The 23972-nt window shown below is 49.0% G+C and overlaps 2 protein-coding genes across 2 annotated transcripts in view; one reads left to right on the top strand and one right to left on the bottom strand.

Annotated features, from left to right (window-relative positions):
* Nucleotides 1-40: 40 nt before the first annotated feature.
* DNAAF1 (dynein axonemal assembly factor 1) lies at nucleotides 41-18507 on the bottom strand (the record flags this gene model as incomplete). The annotated part of the gene is made up of 12 exons (XM_080937358.1): nucleotides 41-132; nucleotides 645-1038; nucleotides 1795-1854; nucleotides 2876-2967; nucleotides 5465-5722; nucleotides 6520-6677; nucleotides 8673-8794; nucleotides 11084-11250; nucleotides 11354-11575; nucleotides 14098-14189; nucleotides 15962-16097; nucleotides 18402-18507. 12 exons carry the CDS (start codon nucleotides 18505-18507, stop codon nucleotides 41-43), a joined length of 1899 nt encoding a protein of 632 aa, XP_080793484.1.
* Nucleotides 18508-18673: 166 nt separating this feature from the next.
* The window catches only part of HSDL1 (hydroxysteroid dehydrogenase like 1), a 12578-nt gene continuing 7279 nt past the window's right edge, over nucleotides 18674-23972 (top strand). The window contains exon 1 of the mRNA XM_080937315.1: nucleotides 18674-18757. The gene's annotated coding sequence lies outside the window, so the exon portion shown is untranslated. The remainder of the gene's footprint in view (nucleotides 18758-23972) is intronic.

Raw genomic sequence — 23972 nt, 5'->3', positions numbered from 1 at the left:
TGCGCCACTGCTAGCCTATCAGTGTAGACCGCCTTGGGCTTCAGTCCAAGCCAAATTCAATATCTTCCAGGCCTACCCGGGCGCTGGGCTCCAGGTGCAACGACAACCACGCTTCATTCTCAGCTCCATCCCCTGAGGAGTTGGGAGACAACAAATCAGTACCTGGGTAAAGTTGCCCTTCTTGCTGAGCACTAGTCCAGGCCAGCACAGACTCCCAGAAACACTTACTGGGCTGCAAGTCAGGTTCTCTTGTGTGTGTGTGTGTGTGTGTGTGTGTACGTACAAGAGGAGCATGGAAACATAAGCCACCCCAAAAGCAAGTACCTAAAATGCACACCCAACCCTGGGGTACTCTTCTGTTTGTGCTAACTGCTCAGACAGCCAGTGCCTGCACACAGCACCAGGTGTGTGGCTTAGGCTGCCGTGCCAACACTGGCCAGCCACGCCTCCACTGCCTAGCTAGCACCAGTGCTTTTTGTCACTCAGCCCTAGTGTCTGTGGTCCCCTCCTCTAGAGCCTCTGGCCTAGAACCATAGGGCCAGGTGACACACCCCAGCCAGAACTAGGAATGGTCAGAAACCTCTACCCCTGAGATTGGTCTAGCTGGACAGTCCCTCCTTCCATAGCCTCTTACAGAGTGTTACCTAGTGGAGTGGCTGCAGGCGGCTGGCTGTCTCCATCAATACTAGACTGGGCCAGTGCAGGGTCACTTGCACGGGTTTGTGGTGGCAGTGACTGGTCTGACTCTCCCTCTACCAGCTCATCCTCTTCGAGCTCCTGGATGAGGGGGCGTGAAGACGTTTTGCTGGAGTCTTGACTTTGGGTTTCTAAGTCTGTTGTTACTGTTGGCGTACATATGTCTGCGAAAGGCACCCTGGCTGCCTTTGAGGTGTCCTTGGAGATGGCAAATATGTTTGAGAGGGCACCTGTGGTACCTATAGGAGTGCCCTCAAACATGGAGAGGGACAGCTCATCCAGCTCCAGGTCACTATCGTCACTCACGCTGGAGATGGCCTGGATTTTCGGGATGCCTGTTTCCTGGTAAGAGAACATGAAGTGTGTCTGGTTTTCCTGTGGTCACAATACAGGAAAGCACCTGCAGGGTAGGGAGGAAGCAGGCTGCTCCAGGGCCTGAGGATGAACACCTCAGCCAGCAGATAATCCACGCTTCACTCACCACATACCATACCCCACCAATGCTGGGATCTAGCCTCCCCACACCCCACCAACACCTGGGATCTAGCCTCCTCCACACTCCACCAAGACCTGGGTTCTAGCTTCCTTCACACCCTTTATAGCCCAGCAAGTCTTCAGATTTTGTTCCTGGACAATCTCAGTCCCCACAGTGCTGTGGCCAGTGTGCTTATTTGTGGTTGAGATCTCCTGAAAAGGTTCCATCCAAAGCCTCTGGGCACAGTCTGACAGTTGCTTGCTGGCTCCTGGTTATGCTCCTCTCAACAGCTTTAGTAGATGAGTTTGGGAGGCATGCATGGGAACACAGCACAAGGCAGAACGCTCCAAGTTCATGTCATGCAGCCACCAGTAGAACTTGCAGCAGAAAGCCTGAGTCACCGAAGTCAGCCCTCGGAGGGACCAGAGAGCAGCTGCTTTCTCAGTGAGGTGGGAATGTAGCTCTGCTCAGAAGGGCAGTTCCCTTTCAGGACAGAGACATGGCTTCTAAAGGAAAGGCACAGTGGTGCACTCCTGTAAGCCTAGTACTTGGGAGGCTGAGGCAGGTAAGTGCTGCTGCCTTAAGTTGAAACCATTCTGGGCTTTAGGAAAGAAAATGCTGACCTTTGTCTGGTCTTCCACAGATGCATCTGTACAATCAACATCTTCCAAATCAGGCAGGTCCTGAAAGAGTCAATGACCACATTGTCATCCAGAGACAGTGGAAGAAAGTGTCAGCAAGAGACAAGGGAACTATCACCAAGGCCCCTCAGCAGCTCCCACCCATGCCCACCAGACCTCAGTGTGTTCAAAGCCACACTGGCACTTCAAGTGTGGGTAATGAAGAGGGTTTGCAGGCTAGCTTGGCACAGCTTCTTCACTCTGTTCTGTCACAGGGAATCTAAACTCAAAAGTACCTGTTACACAGTATTCTGGGCCTCATGCCTCCTGAAACCATGTCACCATTTCTTAGATGTGTGGCCTTGGGCATGTTGCTTAACCTCTCTTTCTCTCCCGTTCCTGCTGCGTAACACTGGATGATAATACTACCTATCTCAGAACACTCAGTCCATACCGAGTCTCAAGCAAGGCAGTCTCAGACTCCACTACATCTTCACTGAACATCCGATTCTCAATTCAAAGCTTAGGCTTTGAACAGGCAGAGTGAGCCCAGCTCACAGGGGTTTGCATGTCCCCCAAACTGTTACTCCAATGAATTGCAGTTCTTGGGACAATGTGACAGTATTTGATTTCTCATGCTTTGCATGCATGAAATACATTGTATTGTCATCCAAATGGGAGGAGCTTTGGGGAGCAGTAACAGCTGTAACTCAACATTTGCTGGAAGGACCTTGGAGAATCACACCATGATCAACCAACAGGAAGCAGAGTGGAGACCAGCCAATGAGGTGGCTAGAACCACCTACCAGAGTGTGGGTGTGAGGCCCAGCAGACTCCAGTGAAACTGTGTGACTCTAGGGTTGGCCACAGAACTGTTTTGCACTGTAATGTCCTTGGAAACCTCTAGTGTGGCTTTCACAGCCCAGATGATGTAAATGGACCAGCTTCTAAATCTGAGTCTGAGTAGGATGGCTGGGGTTAATTAAGCCTATTGGCTGTGATATATCTGCTTCCTGGGGGACTCCTGATACAGTGAGGACCACAAAGGTATCACCCCACCCTCAGCTTGAAGCCCCCTGCTCACATCAATGAAAAGCCTCTCCTTGGTCTCCAGGGCAATGGCCTCTGTGTCTTCAGTTCTGGCCCCATCAGTAGTTACCACTGGAGATGTGAACTCTGAGGAAGAGCAGTGAGAAGTTACTGACCCAGCACTTGTTTCAGACACAAAGCTGGAGTGACAAGCTAGTGGTGGAAGGACAGACCTTCTGGGAAAGGAAAGGAAAGAAAGGAAGAAGCTGGCCCTTATTGTGACAGGAGGCGAGTCTAAAGACTGCAGAAGCAGCCGATCCCAGAGCAGACAACCTAACTGCCTAGCAAGAAAGGGGAGCCCAGCCCTGGTGGAGGCCTCTCTGTAAGCCTGCACTGCCTGTCCACCTGCTCTCCAGGGTTAGGGCCTGTGACAGCACAGAAGACTGCTCGGATGGGCAGAAGTACTATGAGCCCCTCTTCCAGGCCCTCCTCGCCAAGTTCCGAAGCCCTGTCCCTGTGTGATCTATCCGTTTCTACTGTTAGCTTAGCTGGGCACACAGAGGAATGACTGAGCCAGGAAGTTCATCTTGACCTGCAGATCCGTTTGTGACATTTGTATCGGAGGTGGTGAGACAGCCCCACATGCTGAACTTAGAAGCCCTGTACCTTCAAATACCAGCCACAGAACATCCATGTTATCCAACCTCCATAGGACAAGCAAGACCCTTACTGAACAGAAACATTTTCCCAGAAGCTCAAAACTGGCAGGCTAAGTGTCTGACAATTCACCTTCCATGTGTCCTGAGCTAGAGACAACACGCCTTCCTAGTCGTATAAGCAAAATCCAAAGCAAGGCACGTGTCCAGACAATCTGGCACAGAACCCTATCAAACCCAGAAGAACTATAGCATACCTGATGTGCATACATGTCAGGGCACCAAAGGCAGGTTTCTCTTGGTGGCTGTGGCTCTCCAGTACCCACCCCTGCCGATACCCTTTCTCTCCATTTTTGTTTTGTTTTGTCTTGTTTTGAGACTATTTCCTCTGGGTAGCCCTGGCTGACCTGAAACTCATTCTATTGACCAGACCAGAATGGCTTTGAATTCATGAGATCCACCTGCCTCTGCCTCCCTAATACTGGGATTAAAGGCGTGCAGCACCCCACTGCCCCTGGGCTGCCACTTCCACCTGGCTCCTGCCTCTCTTGCTGCACACACAGCCAGGGTACCTGTGCTCCCTGCCTCAGTCTCCTCTCTACACTGTCCTTGCATGCCTCCCTCTGCACTCCGTCCTGTATTTCCTGCCTCTCTTAAGCCTGAGATACCTGAGTTCCCACACTGGGATCACTAACCCTACGGTCCTGGGAACAGCCAGAGGCACTCCTGCTCCCACTCCCACCAAGCCCACACATCCTGTAAAGGACTTGGATATTCTGGGCTTTTTGAAGATGTTGAAGAACAAAGACAGGTGACTGTTCTTAGTTCAAAACTTTGGCGTTTGGCAGTGTGGACTGAAATAAGATCCAGCTGGGTGGGTTGCTGAGGTTCTGCCCCGCCCTTCACTTGTGTGGCAATTCCTGCAGCCCCAGCACCCAGTCCTTTAGTGAGAGCACAGCACTTCCAGACTTCTTCAAGCAGCAGGGCCTACTTTCTGGACCAGACCTCACACCCTGTCAGGTTAGTGCTCTGAATGTTGTGTCCATGGTCCTGCAGACACAAAACATCCCAAGCCAGCTCCTGTGTCATCCTGGGGAAGTCTTGGGTTACCCATCAGTAACTATAGCCTAGAATCATCTGAGAGGGAAGCCTACAGCAAAGACTGTCTAGACCAGACGGGCCTGGGGGCATGTCTGTGAGGGGCTGTCTTAATTCCTAATTGGTATAGGAGGATCCAGCCCACTTTGCAAAGCATTTTTCCCTGGGCAGGTGGCCCTGAGCTATAAGAAAGCTAGTTGAGCACAGGCCAGAGACCCAGGCCGCAAGCAGTGTTCCTCTACATTTCCTGCTTGAGTTCCTACCATGACATCCTCAGGGATGACTATGACTTGGAAGTGTAAGCTGAGTAAAACCCTTTCCCTCCCTACTTGATTTTAGTAAGAGTGTTTTATCATAGCAACAGAAAGCATGCTAGAACAGGGTCTTCTTCTAGGAACTGGGGCTCATGGATACAGCCAGGTTGGCTGGCCAGAGAGTACCAGAAATCTACCTGTCTGTCTCTCCAGTTCTCCATTTTTAATGAGTCTAACATTTATAATGAAAGTGGCCTCCCTGGGCTGTGAGCCAGTCCTGAGTGCTTGTTTGGGAGCACCGTTCCTTTTGTGTCAAAACACACTTGGCTGGGATGGCTCCATCCAAAACCCAGTGGAAAACATCATCACTCCTATTGATTCCAAATGAGTCACTGGCTTAAGTAAATGGTTCTGCTAATAGCTTCCCCTGGTGCTTATATCATTTCATCTGATTTTAATGTGATGTGTGTTTCCAAAGGTGTACTTTTCTCCCTTGGAAATAAGATTTCCCATGGACCTTATCTTCTAGAAAGAGAACCACAGCAGTGGATTCAGAGTCTGAGCCTTAGCTTTGTGCAGGGTCAGGGGTCATAGCTGTGCAGGGTCAGGGGCTGTCCTCTTTAGTTGCTGCCTTACCTTCAGGGGTGACCACCGCAGGTGTCTGGGTGTGAGCCAGGTTCCCTGACAGGCCTGGATCTTCCACTGCCCCGTTCACCACCACCACAGGCAGCTCCTCTTCTCTTCCTGGCTTCTCTGGAAACAGTTCATCTTTGGCTTCAAAGCTCTCCTTCACAAACGACTCTATCTTCTGCTGGGTTTCCGCCATGGGTGGCTCTTTCTGAGCCTCCGGACTGGTGGGGATACTCTCTTCACTGTCTGGCAGGGGTGTCTCCCCTAGAGAAGCAAAGTCCAGAGTTGAAGTTGGAGCTTTGCCTAAGGCTGGACTGGTACAAGGATGTGCTGTTAAGCTGTCTGGAAGGTAGTCTTGCTGATAGAGGTCGTTTTGAGTCTGCCTCCAGGGTCACACAGGCTGACAGCAGCTGATAAGCCCTTGTCTCAGGAAGGACCCAGGAATTTGTGAAAGGCCCTAACCCTGCTCTATATGTCTGTACCTGGTACATTACACTACACCATACATGTACACACAGTGATCATAAAATTTCCATCCCATGAATTTTGGATTGGGATTAAGACAGAATTTTCAACATGTTCTGAAGGAGTCTTAGGTGCCTCTGCCCTTATCTGCTATATCCTCCTGTCAATCAGAGCTCTCAGCCCTGCAACTGTGAGACTACGGGAAACCTGACTGTAATGTCCTTCATGGTAGCCAGAAGAAGGTGTCAGATTCCCTAGGACTGAAGTTAGTGATGCTTAGGAGCTAATACATGGGTGCTAGGAATCAACCCTGGGTCCTCTGGAAGAGCAGCCAGGGCTCTGAACTGCTGAGCCATCTCTGCAGCGCCCAGGGTTTAATTATGTCTGTAAACCCTGCATACATCCATTTCATTAGCATGCACATCAGCTTTCCTCATTAAATGAGAGAACTGGATGCCCACCAAAGACTCGATCTGACATTAATCTCTCTCTGATCTATCTGCAGTAAGTGTCTGACCCTTGTATGTTTCCTAGACCGTACACCAGAGTCATGTGATAAGGGTCACACTCCGCAGCTTGTGCAGATGTGGGCGCACCTCTGTCTCTTGCCTTCTTCCGTTCCTCAGCCCGCCGCTTGATCATGGCCAAGGCTTCTAGGCTGTCTGTTATCTTCTTGTGTTCCCTGCTCTCCCACTGGTGACGCTCTTCCTTCTCGGCAGCATAACCCCCTCGGGCCCATGCCTCTGCACACGCCCTAGGGAAGGACAGAGGATGGAACTGGGGGCTGGGTGTGGGCACATGCTGTCCACACCTGAGCAGGAACAGTGCCACGAGTTCCAGACCAGCCGAGGATGAGTGAGACCCTGAGAAGCAGGGGAGTGGGTGGGGGAAGGGATACAGAAGGAGGACATTAGGCTGAACTAACTCTTTTACTTAAAGATGTATTTATGTTTCATTTTATGTATGGAGCTGGAGTTAGAGGTAGTTATAAGCTGTGTTGGGAATCCAAGCAGAGTGGTTTGCAAGAACAGCAAATATTCTCAACCTCTGAGCCATCTCTCTATCAGGCTCCCTACAACTTGTAAAGGTTAAAAGAAAATTATAAACATTTGCTGTCTGGCCAAATGTGTTTGTTCCTTGGTCTTGTACCTGTCTGTACACGTGTATGCAAATGTACATGTATGTACATGTGTGGATGTGTGCATGGAGGCCAGGGAATGATCTCAGGTGCCTTTCCTCTTCAGGCACCATCCACTATTTTTGAGGCAGGGTCTCTTCCTGGGACCTGAAGCCCCTGAGTAGGCTAGGCTGGTTGGCCAGTGTGGTCCAGGAACACTGTCTCCATCTCTCCAGAGCTGGGATGGCAGGCACCTGCCACAGTGCCCAGGTTTTCATGTGTTTCTGGGACCAAATTTAAGTTCTCATGCTTCTGAGGGAACTTTACTGACTGAGCCATCTCCTCCACCCTTGAGCTTACTCATTTCTTCACAATCAAGAAACTGGAGATGGTTCTGTGTTTAGTGGTTAAGAGTGCTTGCTGCTCTTGTAGAGGATAAGAATTCAGATCTCAGTGCCCACATTGGGTGGCTCCCAATTGCCTGTAACTCCAGCTCCTGGGGATCTCATGCCCTCTTTTGGTCTCACCAGTCAGCTGTATATACGCAGTGCACACACACACACACACACACACGCACGCGCGCGCGCGCGCGCACACACACACACACGCACACACACACACACACACACACACACATCAAATAAATCTTTTTAAAAGTGTTGGAGTTCACATACTAATTTTCCATCAACTTTGTTTCATCAATTTTAACAAGTATCCCCAAGGATGCAAATATTTGTTTTTCATACTAGGAAACTACTTTTCCTTCATCCAAAATGGCTTCTTTCAAAAGGTACACTGTTTTAAATGAGCAGAGGCACAAAGCCAGCATTTCCCAAAGAGCAGGTGACAACGACTAGTGAATAAGAAAACCTGCCTTACAAGAGCCCCCAGCAGAAGGCGGTCACAGGCATGACAAGCCCATGCTTTGCCTCCCACATTAAGAGTAAAAATGTGACGTTGGCAAAGATGCAGAAAACTCAGATCCTCTCACAATGCTGAAAAGAAAGCGTGACAGCGAGGCTTTGGAGAACCATTTGCTGGCTCCTCAGAGGTCCAGCATACAGTCGCTGCCTGGCCATCACTTCTACTCCACCAAAGACAAGAGCCAGTGAGATGCCTCAGCAGGAAAAGGAGTTTGTTCCTGAGCCTGATGACCTTAGTTCAGTGTTCTGTCTCCAGGACCAACACGGTGCAAGCTGGCTTCTTATGCGAGCAGGTATGCCATCACACACACACACATAGTAATTGTAAAAAGGTAAAGATTTGGAGCTAAAGAGATGGCTCAGCAGTTAAGAGCACTGGCTGTTCTTTCAGAAGTCCTGAGTTTAATTCCCAGCAACCACATGGTGGCTCACAACCATCTGTAATGGGATCCGATGCCTTCTTCTGGTGTGTCTGAAGACAGCTATAATGTACTGGTATATATAAGATAAATAAGTAAATCTAGTAAATCTTTAAAAAAAAAAAAGTAAAGATTCTATGGACAAGTGCCCCTCCCCCATTCCTGTGGTGGGCAGTAATGGTGCCATTAATGGGATCCAGAGGGTATTTACTGATGTGTGAAAATTGAAAGTGTAACAAGTGTGCAAGAGCACAAGCTGTCAAATGCATGTGACCCAGGTCCTTTCTTACCTGTCCTTGGGGAAAACTGGCCTGTCATCCAGATAAGTCAAGTGCTTCAGACGAACAGTGACTGTCCTGCGGTAGTTAGGGATGTGTTTGGTCACTGGGTTTCCCATCAGGTTCAGTACACGCTGCAAAGCAACATGCAGATCCAGGCTGATTATCAAAGTCAGACAATCAGGACCTTTTGGTAAAGGAACTTGCTGCCAAGGCTGACAACCTGAGTTCAGTTCCCAGAACTGACAAGGTAGAAGGAGAGAACCGACTTCTGAACATTGTCCTCTCATCTCTACATATATTCCCTGCCCAACACATCTATGCCTACACACACATAAACACTACACACAAAACACACACACCCCACAGTGTTATACAGGTTGCTGGAGAGGCCTTTCCTACTGGGTGCCAGATCTCCTGGGGGTCAGAATGCAGTACGGAAAGTTGACCCAGCACTGGCAGTACCCCTCTCCCCTGACCAGATGTGCACCCTCTGGCCTCTTCCTGAGGAAGCTCAGGGGTAATATGAATCATCTTGCAGTCTGTTTGCCTGAGCACATCAGGTGTTTTTCACATTTAAACGGGCCTATGTTGCTGGGGAAATTTATCCATATTAGAAACAAATGAATTAGCTTTGGACTTGCCATGTGTCTTAGTTGGTGTTCTATTGCTGTGGAGAGAGATCATGGCCATGGAACTCTTACAAAGAAAAACATTTAATTGGAGCTTGCTTAAAATTTCAGAGGTTTAGTCCATTGTCATATGGCAGGAAGCATGGCTGCATGTAGGCAGATATCTGGATTTGCAGGCATCAAGAATAGAGAAACTGGGCCTGGCGTGATCATTTGAAACCCCAAAGTACACCAAGATCACAGCTACTTCAAGAAGACCACACTTTCTAATCCCTGACAAGTAGTGCCACTCTCTAATGACCAAGCATTCAAAAATACAAGCCTGTGGGGGCCATTCCTATTCAAACCACTATACCATGCTATGGCGGCCTGGCCCCTTCACTCTCCTTGCTGTATTTTCAAGGTTCACAGCAGGAAGCAGAAAAGTATTCCATATGTAGAAGATAAGGACTGCATTGTGCTGGGGGATGGGGTTAAAGCATCACAAAAAAAAAAAAAAAAAAAAAAAAAAAAAAAAACCCAGTCAGGTTTTAACTGGTGTAGGGGTACACAAATGTTCTCAGCACTTAAAATAAAAAGTCAGAAGTCAAAGTCACTCCCCCCCCCCCAACACAGCAAGCAAGTTCAAGACCAGTCTGGGCTACACAAAATCTGTCTCAAAACTCAAAATGCAGCCTCCATTGCTAGCCGAGTGATCAGTACGAAGCTAGGGCTACATGAGATTTGCATTCACTTATGCTGGCATTCACTGGTACCCAGGGTGTGAGGGACTTCCCCCAGAAAAGTTATATGGAGCTGAAGAAAGCACACCCTGGCCTGCCCATTCTAATCTGAGAATGTTCCCAAGGTGCAGCCAGGCTCTGGGCTCACTACTTTTGGCCAAGAGAAGAATGTGTCTCTGAACAATCCGAGTGCCAATGAGGTAACCAGAGCTCTAGAGAACGTACTAAGTAGCAAAGCCTGAGCAGTCTTCACGGAGGACTGTGTAGAGCACAGAACCTGGCTTTGCTGGGCTGAAGACTGTGGGGAAATGTGCTCTTCTGTTCCTCAGAAAGCGTATGCTGTGCAGTGTTGCCTCAGAAAAACAATAAAAGGTGACCACTTCTGTAACAGACTGGAGTGTCCTGTGTTGTCATTTCCCCTCTGCCAGCCCCCAGTTTTCCTCCTCAGAGCCTCAGAATGTGATTGTATTTGCAGATATGATCATTGACAGGGTAACTAAGTTAGAGTGAGGTCCTTAGGCCCCAATTGGCCTGACTGGCATCCTTGTAAGAAATGGTGGGTGAAGAACACCCGAGGCTGACCTCTGGCCTCCACAAACAGGCATATTTATTAGTGAGCATGCCCCCCCGAGAGAGAGAGAGAGAGAGAGAGAGAGAGAGAGAGAGAGAGAGAGAGAGAGAGAGAGAGAGATGACATTACATGGTGATACAGAGTAAAGCCTCAGGGGTTCTGGCCCAAGTGGTGAGGATCTCAACCCATTCTGATAAGTGGATAGAACCCATTTTGATAGCTGGAAGAAGAAAGTCCCATTAAGGACATTAGATAATTGTTCAAGTCTTCCCAGGAAAAGTCACACAACTACAAATAGGAAAGAGGAAGGACAGAAGGAGGGAAGGAGGGAAAGGAAGGAGGTGAGGGAAGGAAGGGAAGGAAGGAGGGGAAGGAAGGAGGGGAAGGAAGGAGGGGAAGAAAGGAGGGGAGGGAAGGAAGAAGAGAAGGAGGGGGAGGAAAGCAGAGGAGGGAAGGAGGGGAGAAGCTGATGTTTCTGAAGCAAGTTGGCTGACTTACCAGACAGGGCATGCTCTCAAGCACACTCAGGATATCAGGGTCACTCAGCACATTGTGGGAGAGGTCGAGGACACAGAGCTGTGGACACTCCCTGAGGTGCTCAATGTCTGCCACCGTCTCCAGGCGGTTGTGCGCCATTTGCAATGTGTTCAGGACAGGGAGGCAGGCTGGAGGAGAGAAAGCACAAGTGAGCATCTGCACCACACGCTCCCAGCCCATACTCTAGAATCTCAGCTGGGCCGTGGTGCAGAGCAGGGCTGCTGAGCTTACAGAGGTTCTCGATGGTCTTGATGTAGTTGTTGCTCAGGTTGAGGGCGTCCAGCTTCTGGAGCGGCTCCAGGTTCTCAATCTTGTGCAAGAGGTTGACTTGCAGGAAGAGGCAGCGCAGCTCGCTCTGGGCCTGCAGATTCTCAATCCTCTGGATGCCATTGCACTCCAGCCAGAGGCAGCGCAGGCCTGTGTACTCCTCCAGGTTCTCAATGCGGTCAAAGCCTGGTGGGGAGGGGCTGGTGAGGCTCCAGGGTGCTCAGAGGAGCCTGGACACTGCTGGGTTTGCCCGTTGGCAGAGGCTGTGTGTTTGGGTCTCTGCAAATTCTGATGTTGAAGGACAGGGAGTTGAGAGGAGGAGCCTGGAGGGTGGGGTGTCTGTGAGGAGTTTATGAGGGTGGGGCTTGACGATGACATTAGTGACCTTTTAGATAGAGACTGTCTGGCAGAGTGGCACACAACAGTGATCTCAGCTCCCTAGAGGCTATGTCAAAAGGATCGCAAGTTCAAGTCCACCTTGGGCTATAGACTGGGGTCACAGACAGATGTATCCATCTGTGAACTTGGAAGCAGCCCTCAATAGACAATGAATCTGCTAGCACCTCGGTCTTGGAACTGAGAGATTAAAAAACCCACATCTCTTTCCTCCCTTTCTTTTTTAAAGATGTTTTTTGTTTTAGTTTTGAGTCTGTGTCTCTTTATGTCAGTGGCTCTAAGGCTTCCTGGTGCTGAGACCCTCTAACACAGTTCCTCATGTTGTGATGACCCCCAACCATAAAACTATTTTTGTTGCCATTTTATAAGTATAATTTTGTTACTGTTATGAATTGTAATATAAACACCCATGTTTTCCAATGGTCTTAGTCTACCTCTGGGAAAGGGTCACTTGACAGTCCTAAATGGATTGAGAACCATTGCTGCATGTGGTTCTGGCTATTCTGCAACTCACTGTGTAGATCAGGCTGACCTAGAACTCAGGGAGATCTGACTACCTCTGTCTCCCAAGTGCTGGGATTAAAGGCATGTGCAGCATCCCCAGATAGTAACAGCTTTTCTTTGCAAAGCCACTCCCCCCTTATTTTTTTACTTCTAGCATGGAAGATTGAACCCAAGGCCTCATGTCTGGTGTGAACTACATCCAAACCCTCTTACCTTGGTCACTGCTGAGCCAGTCTTCGTGCTTCTATGTGTCTTTTTCCTGCCCTTTAACATTGGTCTCTCTCTCTCTCTTCCTCCCTCTCTCCCTTCTTCCCCCACCCCTGGCCCATCTTCCAGCTCTGACCCATGTATCCTCCTCACTAGGAGAAGCCCCTTGGCTCCCTCAATTCCTCCAGCAGCAGTTTTGGGCCAGCCTCTCTCTTTTGCTCCTGCCATCTACCAGCAGCTGGGGTCATGTGACATCCTTATCGCCAAGTCCCACTGTTAATCTTTTCTCTCCTTGACCTCTCAAAGGTCTCTGACCAACTTTTCTATTCTGACCTCACACCAATCTTCCACCCTTATCATAGACCCTTGTGTTGGTACAACAAGAAGAGGGTGGTCCTGAGATGACAGATTAGGCAGAAGTCTGGCATGTGTCACTTCTGGTACGGGGACCCCATTCCCATCTTGTTCTTTCTCTCGTCAGCTTGCACTATGCTGAGCCAGCAGCCAGTGAGAGGCTGACATGGTAGGGAACTGAGGCTGTGACCCACAGCCGCTTTCCAGCCTCAGCCCAGGGTTCAGGTAACTGAGGGCACTTGGCAATTTCACCTCAAGAGAGACCCCAAGCCAGAACTACCCAGCTAATCACACACAGATCACCATTGTTCTCCAGAACCTGTGTGAGATAATGTATTAGAAGTGCTGAGTTTCAGGGTGATTTGTTAACTAGTGACATATAATCAAGGTGGGCTCCTCTCCTCTCAGTTCCCTTCTGTCTAAATCCACTTGAGCCTTACATACTGGCTCCTCTTCCTCCCTCTCCCTCAGTCCCCCTTTCCTCCCCCCCCCCCCAGGATCTGTTGTTCTAACCACTGCTATGCTCAGATGCCAGATGGAGAATTTCAGAGGGGGTAGAAGTGAGGAGACTGGTGGGGCATCTGTCCAAACTCTAAGACCCAAGTATTCCTGAGCCTGGTGCGCTTCCCTGAACAGCATCCTCCTCCCTATAGCAGCCTTCATGCCTGGGTCACCTTACAGGACTCCTGAACCATCCTTGCTACAGCCACCTCTGGATTCCCAGGACTAAGAAAGCTCCATGCATAGAAGGCTCTCAGGAAAGATTTCCTAGATACATACACAGACAAATAGATGAGAGATAAGAGCAGGTCAGCCACTTCCCTCTGGGCCCCAGCAGAGAGATGGAGATCCTGGTCATCACTGGTCAGAAGGGTCCTGGACATGAACCTGAGCTCAGATGCAGATGTGGAGCTGAACACCAAGCCCAAGTCCCCTGGATGCCAGTCTCAGTGCCTCTGCATTCAGAGAGGACCAGAGGTCCTCATCCTCTGTCTTCTACCCTAATTCTCTATCCTTCACAACACACCTAGCACAAGCCTATGGTTTACAAAAAGAAATGTCCAGTCCTGAGGTGCGCGCGCATGCACACACACACACACACACGAGAGAGAGAGAGAGAGAGAGAGAGAGAGAGAGAGAGAGAGAGAGATAGAAGACCAAATTTCACTGAGTAGTGTATGAGCGTAAAGATGACTTCTGCAAGCCACGTTCTGCCAGACATTGGTTAAGGACTCACTGGGACTCACCTTTAAAGTGCAAATAGAGCGTGTCATTCAGGGCGGGGGTGACGTACAGCTTGTGTTGCTTGCAGAGCTTTTGGAGGAACTGTTTTGTCATCCTGTTAAAAAGCAAAACACAGATGCTCACTTCAGCTTGTCATTCATAAAAAACTGTTAAAGGTTTGTATTTGGTTCCGTTTGGTTTGGAGACAGGGCCTCATTCATTAGCCCAGGACATCTGGGAGCTCACTAGGCAACCCAGGCTGGCCTCAAGCTTGTGGCTCTCCTATCTTTGCCACTGCTGGGGTTGAGATTGCTGTCGTGAGCCACAGCACCCGCTCAGGCTCTTTCCTACATCCATCCTGTCTAAAGTTCTCAATCTGAAACCTCATGTCAGGTCTTCCTCCTTCTCCCTTTTCTTTTGGTCTGTTTGTATGTATTTATGTGTGTGCAAGGTCACACAGAGGCCAGCGGTGACATCAGCTGTCTTCCTCTATCATATCATATTGAACCATGAACTATGAACTCCCTCTCTCATTGAGCCTGGAGACTACTGATTTGGGTAGCCAGGCTGGCAAGTGAGCCTCAGGCTTCCTGCCTGGCTCAGCCCCTGCAGTTCTTTATTACAGATGGAGAGAGGTGCAGGGTGTTTGCTTGGGTACTGGGTAACCTAGTTTAAGTCTTCATTCGTGCCAACCCAGCACCATTTCCTTTATTTCTTATAGCTCTTAGGACTTTACTCGCTATTGTTGCTTTCAGCATTTAAAAAAGCCTGCACTGTCTGGCCTAATAAAAACACTTTGAGAAGTGTCCATCAACAAGACTGAGGTGAGCCAGGCATGGTACCTATGTCTCTGTTTGTTTGCTTATTTGTTTGTTTTTGATCTGCACTGTTGGGGGCTGGAGAGATGGCTCAGCGGTTAAGAGCACTGTCTACTCTTCAAGAGGTCTTGAGTTCAATTCCCAGTAACCACATGGTGGCTCACAACTATCTGTAATGGGGATCCGATGCCCTCTTCTGGTGCGTCTGAAGACAGAGACAGTGTATTCATATACATTAAATAAATAAATCTTTAATCTACACTGGTGCTTTGCTTGCATGCACATTTGTGTGAGGGTGTGGATCCCTTGGAACTGAAGAACAAACAGTTGTGAGCTGCCATGTGGGTGCTGGGAATTGAATCAGGGTCCTCTGGGGCAGCAGCCAGGGCTCTTAACCACTGAGCTATCTCTTCGGTCCCAGTGGAACACAATTGTAATGGCAATACCCCAGGAGATTGAGGCAGGAAGTTCCTGAAGTTGAAGTCCAACCTGGGCTATAGAGTGAGACTCTGTCTCAATGCAGGGTTGTGGGTCATAACAAGATAGCTAGGTGGGTAAAACTAAAGCCTGAAGACTGAGCTTGATCCCTGTACTCTGCAGATTGTCTGTTGACCTTCATATGTGTGCCACGCTGCATGTCTGTACACACTTGTCTTTATATTCTTCCCTGATACTAATGAACACATTTTTCCCCCAAGAAAGGACAAGAGAGAATCACATCTGGAGACATGATAAGATGGCTTAGTGATTAAAAGTGTTTGCTGCTCTTGCAGAGGACATGGGACACGTTACCAGCAGTCACTTCAGGTAGCATATAGCCACTTGTAATTCTAGCTCTAGGGATCCCAGCACTTTTGGCCTCCATGGCTACCTGCACTCCCATGCATACACGTAAGTAAATACAAATAACACCCCCACCTCCCCTTCTCTTACTCTTAAAGAGCTACTGCTGTCTCCTGCTCTGGTAGTAACTGTGCAGGCTCCTCAGACGCTGTCTATGCAAGGGGCTAAATGGCTATTACTTCATCCCTTCCTTGGTAGCTTGCTGGAGCTTCTGCACAACACACACCTGGGGCCCCGATCATCTCTGTCATCTCTTGAATGGGCAAAGAGGCCATCTGACCCATTGTCACCGCTAGGTTGCTGCTGACTTTGGCAAGATGTCGTACAAGGGCCCACACATGTATCCTTGGTCTCCTTAATTTCTGTAAATAAAGAAAAAGTGTCAATTTGTAAAGATCAAAAAGATTCAAGGACAGGTATGGTAATCCCAGGAGGCTGGAGAAGTAGAATCTCTTCTCCATTGGGTTTCGGGTTGGGTTTGAGGCCAGTGTGGGCTATATAGTGAGACAGAAAAAAAAAAAGCATAAACAAACCTGGGCTGTCGTGTTTTTTATTTTTGTAAACAGAAATTTGTGCTTTTTGTGGAACTAGTTTTTATACCCTCATATGTTCCTGAGAATGATCCCTACTGATGGATGAAGCTGCTGGTGCATTATTTTCAAGGCAGAAGAATTCTTTGTGCTCTGCAAACAATCCCTTAACCTTAAAGACAGGTTTGCTAACAGATTCCAGCGGTCACAAACAACACAGAGTAAACATCTCAGTCCACACTATGTTCTCCTGTGCAGTTTTTACAGAGGATCGGCCTAAATATGACACTTAAAAAGACACTAAGAATGTTGTAATGGAGAAACATTACAGGGTGACAGAGAGATGGCTTAGTCATCAAGAGTGCTTGTTACTCTTCCAGAGAAGCAGAGAATTTAGTTCTCATCACCCACAAGGCAGCTCACAACTAATCTGTAATTCCACTTCCAGGTGATCTGATGCCCTCCTTGGGCACCCACCCACGTCATAGGAACCAGACTCTCAGAAAACAGAAAGATAAGTAGACTTGTACTTAAGCACAATTCTAGTTAGAAGTTTCTGTTAAAATCTGCTCAGCAGAACCGGAGTTCATCAAGCTTGTTTCTCTTACCAGGGACAGCTGAACGGGGAATGACCTTGACTGGGACAATGACCTTGACTGAGAGCTACCTGGAAGTGCAGTTCTGGAACAGGACAGGATCTCTGTCTCTCCTCACTGGTTTAGAGATTACTGTGATGCAGTCTGCTGTATAAATCCTCCCATTTGCCAGATGGGAGCAACTACATTTCCCCTTCTGTAAACATGTTTAATTGCTCAAAGTGTAGCTTAGGGGTGGCAACATAAAAACAACTCACGGATAAAAGCACACACAAGCACTAGGTGTGATCACTCAAAACCGTGTAAAAGAAGCAAGCTTTGTTCTGGGCTGGTTGCTCCTTGGATGTTAGAACCCTAGGTACACTATTATGAGAGACATTTTTCTTAGTATTTATTCCTCAGGTGTCTGGAGTAAATTCTCACCAAGGTGGGGTGTTAATCTGATGCTTCAGCAGACTTTTTGTGAAATGTCTTATTTTCTTATCTAAAAATAGAATAAAATGCTAATAATTTTCAGGTCATGGGTGTGCGTTATGCTACCTTGTTCTTTGGCCTTTTTCCCCTCAAAGCTGGGTGTGAAACTGCCAATAGTCCTCCAGGAGCAGCAGGGTGTGATAGCTCATTCCTGAGATCACAGCACTAGGAAGGTTGAAGCAGGAGGCCCTCCAGTTCAGGGCTAGCCTGGGCTACACAGGAAATTCCAAATTATGTCTCTAAAACAAACCCCCCAACTCCCTAAAGAAAAAAAACTGACAAAAAAAAAAGAAATACCCTTTCAAGCACTGTAGACACATTTAAAGATGCTAATTTTGAAAAAATAGGTCTAGTCAAATGCACATAATTTAGGAACCACCAGAATGTATGGGCACACATGGTTGTGGAAATCAGGAGACAGCTTTGGGAGTCAGTTCCTACCTTCCTTCTATCTGTTTGAGGCAGGATATCTCATTTCTCTGCTGCACTGCAAGCTTCTGCTACCTGTGAGCTTCTGAGCCATTCTGCCCTTTCCTCCTCCTGTCTCACCTTAGCAATGGTTAGTGATTAGATCCTAACCACTGCATTTATGCACTTCTGGGACTCAAACTCAGGTTATGAGGCTTGTGTTGCAAGCACTTTTACCCAGCAGGGTACCTCTAGAAGCCTCAGACAAATGTACCCTCAAGAACTGATGAGCTCTCTGTATTTGTGGGGGGTTATTGGATGACGCTGAACACTGGGGACTGTGTCATACACTCATTGCAAACAATTCCCAGCCACAGGAGGTACCTGATAAATTATCACGCAATACATAATGGGTGTTCTATATGTACTGGGTTGATCTTATTATTAAAGGTCTAGCATAGTGAATAGGTGGGCATATGTGTGGGGTGCTGGCTGATCCGTGATTGTGTGGATGAGCATGTGTGAGCGGGTTGGCTAGCTGTTCTTGTAGCTGTTTGGATGGGTATATGTGAGTGGTGCTGGTTGCTCCCAGCTGAGTGAATGTGTATGTTTGAGGGACATGAGCCCTCGCCCCCTGGGCTCCCCGGCGCTATGGCACCTTCTTTGCGGACCCCTGAGCTCGCGTCGCCGTGATCGCCTGCCGACTCCTCCAGACTGGGTTCTGCCGCGCTGTCCACCGGCGGCTCTGAGGCCTCGGGGTGCATTTTCGCTCCTGGCCCCGCCACTCAGCTCTAGTACTTCGGTCCGCGTCGTTAGCAGTCCAACGCTTCCCTGGTCGCCGGGGCAACCAGTGCGCACGCGCAGTCGGTTACGCCGCCGAGGGCGGGCCTAGCTGGGGCTCCACCCGGGCGCGTGCGCCGGTCACGTGGATACCGGACCTGCGGTGGAGTCAGGGGCGGCGGCCGCGCGAGTAGCCGGCGGGACGGGCTTAGGAGACCGCGCCTCTCGCTGCAGGTATCGCACCCCTCACGCCCCTCGCGCCCCGTTTCCGGCCCTGGCCACGCCCCCTGGACCCCGACCCTTGGGAACGCCCTCCCCCGCCGCACCCGGTAGGCGCGAACTGTTGGTTCCGCGCTCCCGGCGGCCCTTCAGCTGCCTAAGCTGGTGTCCTGGGCTTCGCCCTCGCCCCGCGGCTCGCACTCGCGACACGCCCCGGAACCGCCCTTTTTTCGGTGTCTCTTTATCCTCCTTTATCCAGCCACTAGGTCTGAGTAGGTTCTAGGATTCAGGACTGATGCAGAATGGCCGCGCTGCTGAGGAAAGCGCGCAGATCCCGCGGAGCCGGGTGGGTTCTGCAGAGTCTCTGGGCTGTGCGGGGCGCCGCTGTGGAGGGATGAGACATTAGCAGGGAGTCCCTATTTCACCACCAGTACTCAGCCGCACCCCTGGGCGGTGACCGCCGAGGGTTCAGGTTCTCCCAGGGAGTCTCAGGGACCACTTGCCAGGGCTCTGGGCTGTGCCTTTACTGTGAGATCCTGGGATGTCACTGCGTCCGTTTCCTTCCTCTTGTGTAGTACAGCGTCGTAAAATTGATGGAGGGGATAAAGTGAAGCCGCAGGGACAAAGGTCTAAGCTTTTTCATAAAGTCGGGTCAGTACTAGTTGTGGTAGCTAACATCAAACCCCGAGTGTTGATAATCCTAGTGGCTCCCGTTTATTGAGGGGTGGCAGGAAGGTACTGTTGCAAGTTCTTTTTATGCACCACCTCACCCAGTTCTCGTTGTTATCCGCTTTTTACAGGTGGTAGTGTTGTAACTTCATTCCCGTGATGGCTTTTTTTATCGTGACCCTAGCCATTTCAGAAATACTACAGAAGCACAGAGTTCAACTTTACTTTATCAGTGGAGGGTGTGTGTGTGTGTGTGTGTTAGGGAGGAGGGAGTGTTGTTCATTTATGTGTGGGCGTGGAGGTCAGTGTCTATCACTCGACACCTTATTTTTTGAGAAAATGTCTTTCACTGAACTGGGAGTTTTCTTTAGGTTAGACTGTCAGGCTGGCCCACCACGATCCTCTTGTCTGCTCCTTTCTTCCCAATACCGAAATTAGAAATTGGTTCTATAGTTACCCACTCTTACATACTGCCGGGAATCTCAACTGACGTCCTCAGTCAAGCACAGCCAAAACTATCTGCTGAGCCATCGTTTTCAGTCCCTGGGTTGGATTTTTTGAATTGAACCAAAATTCACATAACAGAATCCATCACTGTAGCCGTTTTGAAATGAACAGTTCAGAACTTTGTAATATATTTACAGTGTCACCACCCTAATTCCAGAGAGTTTCCACCACCGCAAAAAGGAATTCCACCCATGAGCTGCAGTTTGGGCCTATCTTGCCCCTCCCCCCAAACCTTGTGTTTTCTGTGTCTCTGAATTACTCTATTTCAAATATGCTTTATACATGTGACCATATGCTGAATTGTCTTTTGTGTTCCCCAGTCTCATGTTTTCATGCCCCTGTTCCTTTTTAGAGCTCAGTAATATTCCACTGTGTTGTGCATGGGCCACATTTTGTTCGTTGCTTGACGGACACTTGAGCAGAATCATCTTTTGTCTAGTGTGAGTGAGGCTGAGGGAGTCCACTTTATAACATTTTAATGCAAGCAAACATTTTTTCAGCTCTTTTGGCTGAGAGCCTAGGAGTGGCCTGCAGTTGCTTTAATTGCCAGTGCCTAAGTGGAGACCTGGATCTCAGGGGTGTTGGATCTTGGGTAAGACTCCTGGGTTCTTTTCCTATGTTGCTGCTCTTTTTTTTCTGGACCTCATTGTGGCTTCAGTCAGTGATTAAAAATAGACAGAAGAGAGTAAGGGACCCCTGGAATGTCAAGACCTGTAAGGGAAAGGCTTGCCAGAATGCTGGTACAAAGTTTTTTTCCTTCAAGAGTGAAACTTGAGCTCTGGAGCAAACAGCAACTAATGGGATTTACTAAGGCTATATTGTATTTACTAAGGCAATATTGTATTTACTAAGGCTATATTGAATACACAGCATTTTGGTGCTGTGGTGCCATGTAGAAGATTCATGAAAGCCAGTTTCCACCATTACACAATCCAGGTTTACAGACTTATATCAGAAGAACGTCTAGAAGATACTGTGAGGAGATTCCCTGCGGGGCATGGGAGGGGGGTTGTAGTGTGAAGTAAAAAAAAAAAAAAAAAAAAAAAAAAAACCGTGATGAACACGGCTCATAAAGAAAGGGATTTGGAGAAAAGGCAGCCAGCTCCAACAGTGCTAAGGAGAGATTGTAGAGAGAGCATGTGTCCAGGAGTCTTGTCATTCTAAGAGGTAAAGAAGTTGGTAGGACAAGAGGAGGGGGCGAACATGGGAAAAGGCGTTCCAGAGATTCAGAAACAACAGCACTTGTGGTTCAAAAGAATCTTGGCCCCACTACTAACCACTCCGACACCCTGTTGTTTGAGGGTGAACTGTGAGGTGTTCCTGCAGGTGGCATAGAGGAGGGAGGCAGTGTGCACACCCACCTGTGAGTCAGACGAGGCAGGCCTCTCACTGTAGAAAGGATTGGCAAGGTCGAGTGGGAGGCCTGAGTGCACTGTGGCCCAGCACATCCCTTCATGAATGCCTGCACCAGTCCCCAAGAGACAGATTTGAGTCATGGCCCTGTACAGGAGGGCACAAAGCAACCCTGGGCTGCTGATAGTGTGGACGGGAATTATATGTGGGAGTGTGGTATCGTACATCGAAGCTCAGACCTCAGCTGGTACAGAAGTCTCCAGAAAGGAGGATGCAGGTTAGCTCTGGACACTGGGAATTCCTTATGAGCCGTTCAAACAGGCAATACTCAGCAGTATTGTGAAGTGTCGCAGAACAGAAAGAGAGCCAGAGGAACAGACTTGGGGTACAGGCTATGATACCAGCATTCAGGATCATGAGTTTAAGGCCAGCCTGTGTCTCAAAATAAAAACAAAAAAAACCAAAAACCAGTAAAAAAAAAAAACCCCAAAACCAAAACCAGCTTTTAGGGGGGTCTGCCCTTCATTGTAGAAGAGGTGACAAGAGTGAAGCCTGGGAATCCTGGAGTTTACTGGATGCTGTTTTTGTTGGGCTGGTCACTGAGTAGGTGCTTTGTTTTTCTTTGAACTGTGCACAGTAGCTTTTGTATGTTTTTAATGTATTTTCTAGTTTTTTCTTTTTCTTCCCTTTTTTTCCCTTTTCTTTTAATTTGAGACAGGGTCTCATTTGCAGATAAGCTGTTCTTGAACTCACAGAGACCTGCTTGCTTCTGCTTGCTGAGTCCTGAGGTTAAAGGTGTGCCACCACACCCAGCCCCTCACCCCCTTTTAATTATAGAGGCCTAAGCTTCAGTTGTAGAGTCAGAAGTGAAATGTGTTAAAGCGGTAGATGGTAGGGCTAGGTGGTTGGTCCTCAAGAACCAAGAAGGAGCTGGCTTAGAAGGCTAAACAGGACCCAGTGGAAACAACAGAGCCAGAAGACAAGTACCATGCCTGCATGCCCTGTGGTGCAGAGGGCAAGGAGGCCTTGCCCCTACCTAGCCTGCAGGCTCACCCTTCGGTCCAAGAGGGAAGGGCTTGCTTCCCCATAGACTATGGTTGTGGCTGATGGCCTGGTGCAGTGCCTTCCAGGCTGACAGTGAGTTATCTATTTGTCCATCCCTTCTTCCTGGCATCTGCCCCCATGTCTGTCATACTTCCTTTTGTCACAAGTCACAGAAATGACTTAAGTGATCATTACTTCAAACTTCAACAGTTAAGAGACCAAAGTCCACCTCACCACACAGAAGTCACAGCCCCCTGGCAGGGTCCTTCTGGCAGAAAGCCCAGTGAAGATTGTCTTCACCCTTGCTGGCTCCCAGAGTCACTCACAGCCCTGGACTGTGACCCTGTGGAGACTGTGGTCATGTCACTCACTCTGCCTCTGACTTTCCTGTTCCCATCAAAGGACACATGGGAATGTCCAGTCATGCATCAAGACTGTTGGAGGAATGAGGGCTGACTGATTCCAAACCCTCCTTCTTTGTCCTAGGGTTCTTACTCTAGGTAAGTGTCCCATGCAGTCCTGTTTTTGCCCCTCCCTCAACAGCCCTGCAAATGCTCTACCTCACAGATAGTCATTTATCTTTCTCTGGGTCCCCAGGCATATGGGCCAGGGTACTTCTGAATTATTTCTCAAGTTGCCTTTGGTCTGATACCTTTAGTTGCGCTGTTTGAGTGGTTTGGGTTTGCACACATTTTGCTGTGTGAGGCCAGTGACCATCAGTTTAGGTCTTTTAATGACTTTGTGCTTTGTTAATAAACATTCTGGTGTTTGACTGCATTAGGCTTCTGTGAGTTCAGAGGATGTGAGCCAGGTGACTGAATGGATTCTTCATGTCAACGCTCTAGAGCCTCAGGGCTGCCAGTGCCTATGTCTAAGCAACACACCGTAGATGGGGGGGGGGTCTGGGGGGAATGACTGTCTGAACAGTGAAGAGCTGGGGAAGGAAGGGTCTCCAGGGGGAGAATTAGGGAATCCCACCAAGTCCTCCAACCTCTCCACCCCTTTAAATCCCTCTCCTTCCTGCCATTTCTGCCAGGTCAGGGGAAAGTGTTGGACAATCATGTTCAGACAGACCAGCCAGACTTGCATCAGGCGTTGCATGGAGTACACAGGCTGGCTGCTATGGTGTGGAAGTTGGGTTCTGCAGGGGACCGGAGGGAGGCAGTGTACAGAGAGAGGGTGACCCTTCCACAAATGTAGCCTGCAGTCAATGTGGGCAGTCAGCTGCTCAGGCTCCGGCACAGTTGGGTCAGTATAGATTGCTATGATCTCCCGGTGGATTTTCATCCCATTTGGTGATGTGTCCCTAAGAAGGAAAGAGTCAGGACAAGGAAGGCATGCCCAGTCCACCGTGCCTCCAAGCCAGGGGACTGTCCCCAGGCCACACTCCTTGCTTGGCTGCTAACTCCTGCATGAAGAGTTCGCTTGGTTTTGAAAGACTTGCTCTTAGCTTTTCATCAAAGTATTTCCAGCTGAGCTTTGTTTGTTCTGGGCGGTCCTTCACAGCTCAGCAGTAAGAGGGTGGAGCTCTGTAGCCCCAGGCCCAGCACTGACTGAGGAAGGTAAGGGAAGACTGGGGTAAACTGGGACTAGAGCAGAACCCCCTGAGGTCAGGCACCTTCAGCAGTCTGACCCTTCACTCCCCACTCCTCTTCTC

This window comes from Micromys minutus (assembly GCF_963924665.1).
Source record: "Micromys minutus genome assembly, chromosome: 24".
NCBI classification, from domain to species: Eukaryota; Metazoa; Chordata; class Mammalia; order Rodentia; family Muridae; genus Micromys; species Micromys minutus.
Note: the sequence above shows the minus strand (reverse complement) of the source record. Positions and strands in the feature narration are given on the sequence as shown.